The 10,852-nt window shown below is 56.2% G+C and overlaps 1 protein-coding gene across 1 annotated transcript; it reads right to left on the reverse strand.

The window, feature by feature from the left end:
- Positions 1 to 8,479: 8,479 nt before the first annotated feature.
- On the reverse strand, positions 8,480 to 10,234 carry KCNF1 (potassium voltage-gated channel modifier subfamily F member 1). The gene has a single exon (XM_024552421.3). The coding sequence runs from the start codon at positions 10,232 to 10,234 to the stop codon at positions 8,747 to 8,749; it is 1,488 nt and encodes a 495-aa protein (XP_024408189.1). The 3' UTR covers positions 8,480 to 8,746.
- Between the last annotated feature and the right edge of the window lie 618 nt (positions 10,235 to 10,852).

Below are 10,852 nucleotides of genomic sequence, written 5' to 3' on the forward strand. Positions count from 1 at the left end.
CACCCAGCTCCCCTCGCATGTAGGAAAGCATAGTCTGCTCTCCCTGGCTCGTCGGCGTGTTTGGCACACCGAGCTGATGGGCTGTGCCTTCTGTGTCGCTGGTCGTGGGCAGCTGGCACAGTCACCGCGTGTTTTCGTGTCAGAGGCTCTGGACAAAGGAGGTGACTTACTTTTTGCAGTGCATACAAAGCCCTTCCCCCGAATCAGCCCCATCGATCTGTCTCCAACAGCTGGGGTAGATGTACCTTTTTAGTTGCTATTGCCAATCGTAAATGTGGGTTTATGAATATGTTTTTAAAGTTTGGAAATATTTCTTCTTTTAACTTTTTATTGTATTTTTCCCATTACCATTTATCCCCCTTGCGACCCCTGCCCCCAGCAATCACCACAGTGATGTCCGTGTCCATGAGGCCTTCCTTTTTGCTCCACCCTCCACCCCTAGCCACCCCCCCAGCTGTCGTCCTGCTCTCCATCTAATGTCTGTCTCTGTTTCTAACAGTCGGGGTAGATATTCCTTTTTGGTTGCTATTGCCAATCATAAATATGGATTTATGAATATTTTCTTAAAGGCTTGGAAATATTTCTATGCCCCCAGAGCTTTCCTGGTGGAAGAAGGGTGACTGTCTCTTGTCCAGTTTTGTATTAATAATGCCGCACGGCCAGCCCTGCCCACCCGCCGGCCACAGACACCTGCAAGCACTTTATTTGGAGCCGCTCGGCACTATGGCCACCACCCCCTTCCTGTAGGTGGGGACCTTTGCCCCAGCTCACACAGCGGGGAGCCTGGTCGGCCAGGATGTGAGCTCAGCGATGTAACCCAGGACTTCACTGACACCGCATGGCCTCCCCTGCCATGTGCCACAGGAGGAGGTGTTGATATGTCCCAACCCTCACTGGGAGGAGGGACGGAAAGAACTTAAGCCCAGGCCTGGTGGCCAGAAGCCTGCTGCCTTTCTGCCGCACTACCCACAGCCTCCTGTCGGGTCCAAGCAGTGCTGGCCCCAGGCAGCCCCACAAGAGGGCTTGGGATCTGAGTGGGAGGCGCTGTCACTGTCCAGAGCTTAGGAACATGCATGACCTCTCCCATCCCCCCTCATGACGGTAGGTCACCTATGGGAAGGATGATGAACGAAGAACCAGGCACCGGCTTCAAGGAAAAACAAGAACCCGGGGGGAGACAGGACTCCTCCAAGCCCGACAATGCATTTCCATGAGGCCGTGGGCGGAGTGTATCCCGTGTGTCGACCTTTGGCCCAAAAGGCTGCGGGGAGGTGTGGAGCTGGGAGCTGGTGGCCCGCAGCCTTTGGTGGTGTGGCTATATTAAGATCAATTACACTGTGCAACAAACATTTGGATCCTTCCCAAAACCCTAACTGCTAGGATTTGAATATGCATGAGAAGCTGCCCAGAAAAGACTAAAATACATACATACATATATATAGTCCAAAAGCCAGACGGCTCTGGGGTGAAGAATGACAAAAGGCAGCTTTGCACTCTGACGAAAGGGTGTGGGAAGACGCCAAGGCCTTATGCTGGGTGAGGTGACGAAGGCTCATTCACAATCAACGTGCAAATCCAGGGCCCCCCCCCCCACCGAGCTGTGTCCACACACACCTTTTCTTCCTCACTGGAAGTCCGTGAGGTCAGAAATGTTTTTCCCAGTTACAGATTGCGGGGGGGAGGGGGAGTGCTGCTGAGGCTGGAGGCATCAAGAGGAGGGTTTTGGGAAGTGGTCTCTCTGGGCCTAGGCTCTGCCTTTTCCACCAAGACCCATCTCAGACCCTGGAAAGAGCCCACTCCGACCCACTGTGCCCCTCCAGGTTCAGGCTCTTTAGAAACAATGTTGCCCTTCTGCTTCCTGGCCCTCTGCCCAAGGGAACCCAGTTGGATGGGACCACCAGCTGACATCCACCAGGAGCAATCGGCAAAGAAAGATTTTTTGGAAATTCAGAGTCATAATTCCAAAATATAGAGGTAATTAGGTGAATGATAAAATGAGCATAGGCGAATACCAAATCAATCACGCAGACAATAAAGCCAAGGAAATCCTCAAAAAAAAAAGAGGGCAGAAAGGCAAGAGAACACAAAACAAAGTTATTATTAATACATATGTAGAAGTGATCCTCAGTTTCTAATAGGAGTCCTTGAAGGGGGAAAAAAAGACAGAAGAAATGCAGGAGAGAAAATAAAACAACAATAAAAGTAAATTTCTCTGGGCTAACGAAAGACCTGAGTCTCCAAATTCAAAGTCACTAACAAGTGTTGAATGGGAAAAGCTTACAAAGCTGCATACTTTCTAGGTGAAATTTTATATCCTGAAAGAATTTCAGAATTCCAAAGATACAGAGAAAGCCTAAAAGCCTCCAGAGTGAAAAAATCAAATGACCAGCAAAAGAACAAACAGAAGACTGACTTTGGACGAGTTAGCATGGAAGGTATTGTCCAGTCCACCTGTCAGTCTCAGGGCAAAGCACAGACATACTCAGGCACGCACAGACTCAGAAGGTTTATCACCCACAGGCCGATCCTGAGGAAGATAACCAAGGATATAGCTCCAGCAAAACAAAGACAGCACCCAAGAAAGAGGATGAGAGTAGCAAAGAAACTTTACACCAAACCCAGGGGTGCGATGTGAAGAAAGATCACAGGACAGCCCTGGCCCGGTAGCTCAGTTAGTTGGAGCATCGTACTGTACCCCGAAAGGTTGTGGGTTCGATTCCCTAGTCGGGGCACATATGGGAGGCAACCAATCAATATTTCTCTCTCACATTGCTTGCTCTCTCTCTCCCTTCCTTTCTCTCTTAAAAATCCATAAACATGTCCTTGGGTGAGGATCAAAAAACAAAACAAAAAAAAGATCACAGGATAACAACCGTGCCATACAGTCCATGAGCGAATGGTGCCAGTCCAAGCAGGAAACCAGAAGGCTCTGAAAAGAATGCCTCCAAGAGGAAACACACACCCTTCTTTAGCAAGAACTAGTGAAGAAATGGATAACCCTAGTGACAACGGGAGGGCACACTGAAACCTGAAATGGTAAAACCGTTTGCCCCGCCCCTCGCCCTATAGCGTCAGGCTCCACCCCCTTCTCTACATCCGCAAAGGCCCTTGTATAATCACACTATTTAAAATGCCGGTTATTGGTTTAAATTCGTTTAGAATCAGCTGGACTGTCAAAGCACAGAAATAATTATAGTCACAGAACACAGTGTCCGTGTTTTGCAGCTTGGCAATGCAGCAACAAGAGGCCTGGGGGCCGGTGAGTGGGCAGTCACGGGGTTGGGGGCGGGGGGACAGGGAACCACAGGAACCTCACCTCACTTTTTATATCAAGAGATACTGACCAGAGCTGATGTGTTGAGAAATAGAGGTTTATATGTACTGTGGAAAACAGGGTAGCTACAGAAGGCGTAAAAATTTTCTGGTGTCTGGCAGAGAGACACTGGGTAGGCTGCGAAGTGTTATTGACATAAGTAGGCTACAGTGTCTCCTTGAGCGAGGGGCAAATTCGTTCACTCACCATATACCTACCATGCACATACTATCTGCTTGGCACAGTGCTGTGTTGTGTTCTGGGAGGTCAAGGGTAAGCAGAAAACCCAGACCCTGTCCTCCAAGACCTGACCATCTAGTGGGAGAGACAGACGTTAGTTATGTAAATAAAATTCATACGGATAAAGGTAACGTGGCAAATGTGATGAGTGTAAGCAGAGAGGCACGTAGCGCAGTAAGAGGCATTTGACCCAGACAGGGAGGTCAGGGAAAGGCACTGCGATTGGCTGCAAAGCAGAAAAACGCTAAGTAAGCAGGGGAGAGAAGAACATTTCCATCAGAAAGTGCAAGCAGCGTGTGCCATAGCCCTGTGGCAGGAGGGAGCGAGAGACTGGGGGGAACCAAGATCCTAAAGGATAGAGTAAGAGAAAGAAAGCAGAAGAGGGGAAGCTCAGAGGTCTGTAGGGGGTGCCCGGCCCCATGGGTAGGGGAAGGATTTGGGTCTAAAAGTATTGGGGTAATTACCATGTTCTCTTCCCAAGTATGGAATAAGATAGAAGGGTTCCCAGCTCCTTCTGAGAGGCTGATGCAACCCTGCTACCCTGCTGACCTCTCTTCAGCTGTGGGACCACAGGTAATTTACGGTGCCTCCTGGGATGCAAGGGTCTCATCTGAAGCCAAAGCAGTCCTACCTTTCTGGCCAGCTGCTTAGAGAGGGAAACCAGATCACTGTTCCAGCAGCTGGGGCTGGCCGATGACAATAGCCTCAGAAGCACAAAATGCCAGAACAGAGTCTCCTAACTCCTGCTTCTGTTTGTTTTGTTTTCCCTTTTTGGACACCGACAGCATCTCTGTAGCTGCATCTCGGGCTGCTCCAGGTGGGAAAGCATTTGGAAGGGCAGGGGTGCCACCTCCTGAATGTGGCTGAAATCCCCTTTCTGCTGCTGCATGGGGTTCCAGAGCACAGTGCAAGGAGCTGTCTGTCTTCTCACAGGCAGAAAGGGGGACAGCCTCTCTGGAAGCACCTGGCCCTCGTCACCCAGGGAGATGTCAGGGGACTGTGGAAGACATGTAATTATCCTCCTGCAGGGGAGGGGGAGGCCCGAGCCCAGCTTGGGCTTAGGAGGATGAGGCAGCCCCTTCACAGCCAGGGCTGGGGAAGGCAAGGACCCCTGCCTGTCAGCACCCCAACTTCCCCATGAACAGGACTCCTGTAAATCAGGGATGCTCTCCCATTACCATCACCCTGGGCAGTTGCTAGGGTCTTACCTGCCTCTCTCACGCATCCTGGGGGAGTGTGTGTGACATAATTCCAGGTCACAGATTTCCTTCCGGCATCGTGTGCGGTATCTGCAGACCGCAGCTGGCGGGTTTTAGGCTCCAGACACCTGCTGCAATTGCCAGGCTGGATCCTCGACTCCGCATGGCCCAAACATCTGCTCCAAAGCTGCTTGCCCAAGAAAATGTCTTCCTTCTCTTTCTTTCCTTAAAAGCACCACAGCCAAACCTAGCCATCTGTAGGGATGCCTCCAGAAGGCCAGATGACGGCACCCTGCACCCTACAGGAAGCTGGGGGCAAACCCTGGGAGGGCCTGTGGGCAACACGTCCTGATGGGGGGAGGGGAGGGTCACGGTCGGGCTCTGGGTGAGTGTGGGCCACAGGCCATGGGCACAGCTCCTCCCTCGCCACCAGCCTGTTGCTTCTGCTCTCCGGGCCCCTGCCTCCCAGCCCGCCTGTTGGGCTGTGGAGAGCTAGCTCACGGCATGAGCGGTTTACTCACACACACAGACACCAGTCCCAGCCTCTGTCTTCAGAACAGCATCATCTGTGCTCCCCGCTTCGTGGGAGCAAGGTGGACCCTCAGTCTGGCAGGGGCCTTCAGGCCTTGAATGCATCCCCCTCACTCGACTGTTCAAGACCTGGAGGCACAGCTCTCCCGTCCACACCAGGTGTTGGCAGGCGGTGGGGGTGGAGTAGAGGGTGCCTGCTTTCCTTCTCACTTGCATGTTCTGGGATTCCAAGAAACACATCTCTTTTCTCTCTGTCTCTCTCTCTCAGTAGAAATGAACAGGTTACAAGAGGTTTGTCAGATTCGCTCCAGTAGGGGAAGATGACATGGGGCCAAGGTGCCCCCAGTGGGGGAGATTTGATAAGACAGAAGCCAGGAGAGAAGGGCAAGGGGCCGGCTTCCAGAGCAGGAGCCGGGGCTAGAGAGACCCACTGCAGAAAACCAGGGGTCAAAGGTTCTCAGAAAAGAAAGAGGGGAGCTGTACCCAGAGGCGGTGGGAGAGGGACACGGGTCTCGGCTCTCACCCTCTCCGAGGTGCCCCACACGATCTGTCTTTGCTCAGGCTGTTCCTGGTGCTGGCAACACTCTGGGACTTGGACCTCACTTCCTATGGCTCAGGGCTGGCGAACTTGGCTGTAGAGGGCTGGATACTAAACATTTTAGTCTCCAAGAGCCGTATCATCTTCATCACAACCACTGAACTCTATCCCTGCAGCTGGAGAGCAGCCAGAGACACCTGAGAAATGGATGTGGCTTTGTTCTAATGAGACTTTATTTGTGGACACAGAAATTTGAATGTCAGGTACTTTTCACGTGTCACAAAATGTTATTCTTTCTTTGATTTTTTTTAGCCATTTAAAAATGTAAACCATTCTGAACTCATGGACTGTCCAAACACAGGTCGGAGGCCGTGCCTCCTGGCCCCTGCTCTGGCCTCTTGCTGCTCAGAGCACAGTCCCTGGACTGTAGCGCAGACCCACCGGGAGCTGGTTGGGGGTGCAGAGCTCCAGGGCCCACCCACATCCACCGGTTCAAAATCTGCACGTCGGCCAGGTCTCCAGGCGTCTGTGTGCCTTTCACGCTGAGGCCTGGGTGTCCCCTGGGTTCTAATGTCATAGGTACAGCCGCAGCCTGGACACTGGAGAGTCCCCAGGGAGAGCCAGCTGCCCCTCCACCTGGACCCCAAAGCCCCTGGACACTCCTCTACGACAAAGCATGGCACCATATGAGGGTGACTTGTCACACTCTGGGCTCCCCTGGGCCCTGGATCCTGTGTGACCCTAATGCATGAAGGATAGCACACGAACCTCTTACCTCTCGGGGCTCAGTCTCCTCCTTACAGTGGGTGAAATGGGCTCCAAGATGCTTTCGTGGCTGTAAAGATACTCTCCCCTGGCCCCGGGTGGACAGCAGGGAAAGCCCCTCCTGGCCTATCTCCAGCTGTCCCCTGCCCCAGCTCCTTCTCTCGGGGCTCAGAGCCCTCTTCTCTAGGGCTCTAGGACAGGAGGACAGAGAGAGGCAGCCCACCATTCAGCAGCCCCCACTGAGCCCTCACACCAGTCCAGTCCAGTCCACTCTTCCCCAGACCCCTCTCCTTCCCCCAAGCCCACAGCCCCAACCCACCTCCTTCCTCTGCCTTCCTTCTGTGGGCACCTGACCCAGCATTTCCCTGGAGAAACATTGGGGGGAGGGCGGTGCACAGCACTGGATAGGAACTTGTACCCCACAAGGCCCTGAGTCTCCCAAGCGCCCCCTCCAAGGCCCCCTCCAACACGACAGCCTCCCGGCCTTGGTGTCCCCAACACAGCAGACCCTGCGGCCCTGAGCGTTGAAATCCTGGGAGGTCAGTGGGAATGGAAACCCATAAAATCATCCTCCTTGTACAGACAGGAAAACCAGGGCCCAGGGAAGAGGAAAGACCTGCCCAGGATGGTGCAAATGGGGACCACCTCCCCCGACCCCCCATCGGGTCCTCCCAGTCCCCCTGCAGGCTCCTTTCTCTGTACCAGCTGCCTCAGCAGGGGAAGGAAGGAAGGACCTCTGGGTTCCTGGAAGGTGGAAGCCCAGAGAAAGGGCCTGCTGGGACCGACTCTGTGCCAAGGAGACTGCCTTTGACTGAGAAGGGTGTGACAGTGCCCTGCCCCACCCCCACCCCCATCCCATCCCCATCCCCCGTGCCACCTGCAGGCCCAGCCCTGGCCTGAGGAGGCCAGAATGCACAGCCCAGGGGAAGAGAGACAACTGCCGTTTACTGAGCAGTTACTATGTGCCAGGCCTGTTGCTAAGCACCAGGATTCTCTGAGGTTAATTCTAATATTCCCATTTGGGGCATATTCAGAATGAAGATCAGAGAGTTTGATCAACAGGGCAGAGACCACAAAGCTAGTGAGGGAGTGGGGGAGGGACAGCAGAGAAAACTGAGCTAGAAGGCATCTCAGAAATCACTTCCTCATTCCCCTGGCTTCAAACCCAGGTCTGCCTGTCCCTGTTTCCCTGGGGCTCTCAGACCAGGCCAGCAGAGGGCCACCTGGGGCATGCTCAGGCCTGCCCATCAGCTGATACCTCAGAGGTACTGGTTCTAGAAGGTTCTAGATGGGCTGGAGGACAGGCTCGCCCATCCTGAGGAAGCCCAGCACCTGCCCTGGTCGGTAGAAGCAGCCTCCCTTCATAGGTCTAAGAATATGCCTCTGTCCTAACTAAGGTCACTTGGTATCAGAGAGAATGCGAGGGCTTGGGATCATCAGATCTGGGATGGAATCCCTCCTTTGTGTGACCTTGGGTCTCAGTTTCTTCAGCTGTAAAGTGGGGATACCTAGCTGGCAGGGTTGCTGGAAGGAACAGACAGAAGTTGTGAAAAGGGCCGCATACAGGTGGGGGCCACGCTGCTTGGGGCTGCGGGCCCTGGGAGCCCGTCCGGTCTTGGGAGCGCCCAGGGAGCACTTTTCCTCAGAAGGGAGCCGGAGTCGCGGGCACACAGCCCCGTGGAATGTGGGAAGGCTCCTTGGCGCTGAACCCTGGGTATAAGCCCTTCTTTAATTAGCTTTCAACTAAAAATAGCCCCCCTGGGCTGCACACCTACTTCCCAGCCCAGCACAGGGGCATGCCTGAGCCCCCCCATGTCTTGGGGGGGAGGGTTACCCAGCCTGTGATAGAGCCTGCCACACGGGTGGGGACACAGAGCAGGGGGCTTTATTGAAAGAGATACAGAGCTGGGCGAGGGATCCTGCCATCAGTAAAACACTGCCTCCATCACCCCACGTTGCCTCAATTCCAAAACACCCTCCCTCCCCCTGGCTCCTGGACAGCCAGCAACACACAGGGGCCTTACCCAGCCTCCTCAGAGGTGCCCAACAGGGCCTTCAGGTTCATTCACGACAGGATTGGGGGACCAAGGGCAGCCCCTCCTGGGCAGTCACCGATGGGCCAGTCACACCATCCATGCACCTGTGCCCAGACGGCCCTCGTCACTTGCAACTCTGGAGCCGGGTCCTGTGGTGCTTCTCCTGGGTCAGCAGGGGGATGAAGGTGTCGCTGTGGGAGATCTTCAGCCCGCTCCAGCTGCCCTCCTTCCCGGCCACGGGCTCCAGCAGTGGCGGGTTGTCCAGATCGCTGCGGGAGCCGCCCGCCTTGCTCTCGCCACTGGCACTGCTGGAGTTGAGCTCCATGAGCTCCAGTTCATGCTTGGCAGCCGTCTCCAGGACCCGCTGCTTGTTGTAGTACCTGACGAAGTTGTTGATGATCGGGTGGATGGGGAGGGCGATGGCAATGACCCCGCAGAGGAAGCTGATGGCTGCGTTGAGCTTGCCCAGTGTGGTCTTGGGGTAGATGTCACCATAGCCCACTGTCGTCATGGTGATGATGGCCCACCAGAAGGACTGTGGGATGCTCTTGAACAGTGTCTCCGGGTGGCTCTGCTCCATGGTGTAGCCCAGGGCGGAGAAGACGAAGATGCCCACGGCCAGGTACATGAGCAGCAGCCCCAGCTCTTTGAAGCTGCGCTTGAGGGCATAGGTGAGGGTCTGCAGGCCCGAGGAGTGGCGCGCCAGCTTGAAGATGCGGGCGATGCGCATGATCCGCAGGGCCTGCACCGCCTGCTGCACGTTGGTCAGCTCCATCATGCGGGCGCCCAGGTGTGTGAGCGTCAGGCTCACGTAGAAGGGCAGGATGGCCAGCACGTCCACGATGTTCATGAAGGACAGGACAAAGTGCAGCTTGTTGGGCGAGGAGAAGAGGCGCAGCAGGTACTCCAGCGTGAACCAGCCGATGCAGGCCGTCTCCACGTTCTCCAGCGTCGGGTGCTCCACGCGGTTGCCCTCCGCGTCCAGCACTTGCAGCTCGGGGATGGTGCCCATGCACATGACCACGGACGAGATGAGGATGAGCAGGAAGGACAGCACGGCCACCACGCGCGCTGGGCACGAGGACTCCGGCTTCTCCAGGAACTTCCAGACGCACTTCTGGCAGCGGCGCCAACGGCCCTCGGCCGCGTCCACGCCCAGGTCGTCCAGGATGAGCTGCACGCGGCGCGCGATCTCCTCCAGCTCCTCGTGCTTTTCGCTCAGGTGGCTCTTGCAGCAGTCGTCCAGGAACTTGAGGTCCACCTTCCAGAAGTCCATCTCGTTCTTGAAGCAGATGGGGCAGATGCCCTTCTTCATGTGGACCTCTCCGAAGTAATACACCTCGATCACACACTTGAACGCGTCCGGGTCGCGGTCGAAGTAGAATTCGCGATTCCCGGGGTCATAGTCGTCGCACAGGGAGAAGATGGTGTCGTAGCCTCCGGCGAGGCAGTGGATGAGCTCCGCCAGCCGGGTCTCGGGGTACTGGCTGAGGAGGTCTCCGTACAGCACCTGCCGAACGCCCCCCACGTTGACGACGATCTCGATGTCGTCGCCAGCCCGGGAGTCCTGGCTGCCCGGCTCCGGGAGGCTGCGCTCCGCTGTTTCGTCCATCCTCCCAGGTCCTCGCGCCGCCGCCGCCGCCGCCTGGGGGTCCGCGGGTCCCACCGGCGTGCGGCCCTCGGGGAAGCCCGGCCGGCGCTCGCCCGCCTGGGAGGGTGGTCACTGAGGGGAGCAGCCGGCGGAGGCGCGCCGCGGAGGAGGCATGCACCCGGCGGCGGGGCTCCAGGCGGGCATCCAGGAGCCGAGGCGCGCTGGCCGGGCGCTCTTGTGGCCACCGGCCTCGCCGCGGGCACTCACCTGGGCTCCCTAGCGATCGGCCCCTGGGGCTCGGCTTCCTGCAGAAGTGGGGTCTCCTGGCGAGTGGCAGGCACGGTCCTCCGCCCCGGGGCGCGCAGACAGCGGCTGACAGGTCCTGGAGCCAAGCGGCCCCCGAGCGCGCGCGCGCCCCCAGCGCCGGACGTGTCCCTGGGCCACCGGACCCGCGCAGCCCGCCGAGGTGTTCGGAGAGCGAACTTGGGCTTGCTTTGCCCAAGCCGTTTCTAAACACAATAGGAATTCCAGCCTGACGTCAAGAGCTTTCCAAACTGTACCCTCTTCTGGTGAGATTCTGCAAGGCACGCGCGGCAGCTGCAGGGGACGGGTTAACCCTTGGGGAGACTGGCACAGCTG

This window comes from Desmodus rotundus, chromosome 5, assembly GCF_022682495.2.
Source record: "Desmodus rotundus isolate HL8 chromosome 5, HLdesRot8A.1, whole genome shotgun sequence".
Taxonomy (NCBI): Eukaryota; Metazoa; Chordata; class Mammalia; order Chiroptera; family Phyllostomidae; genus Desmodus; species Desmodus rotundus.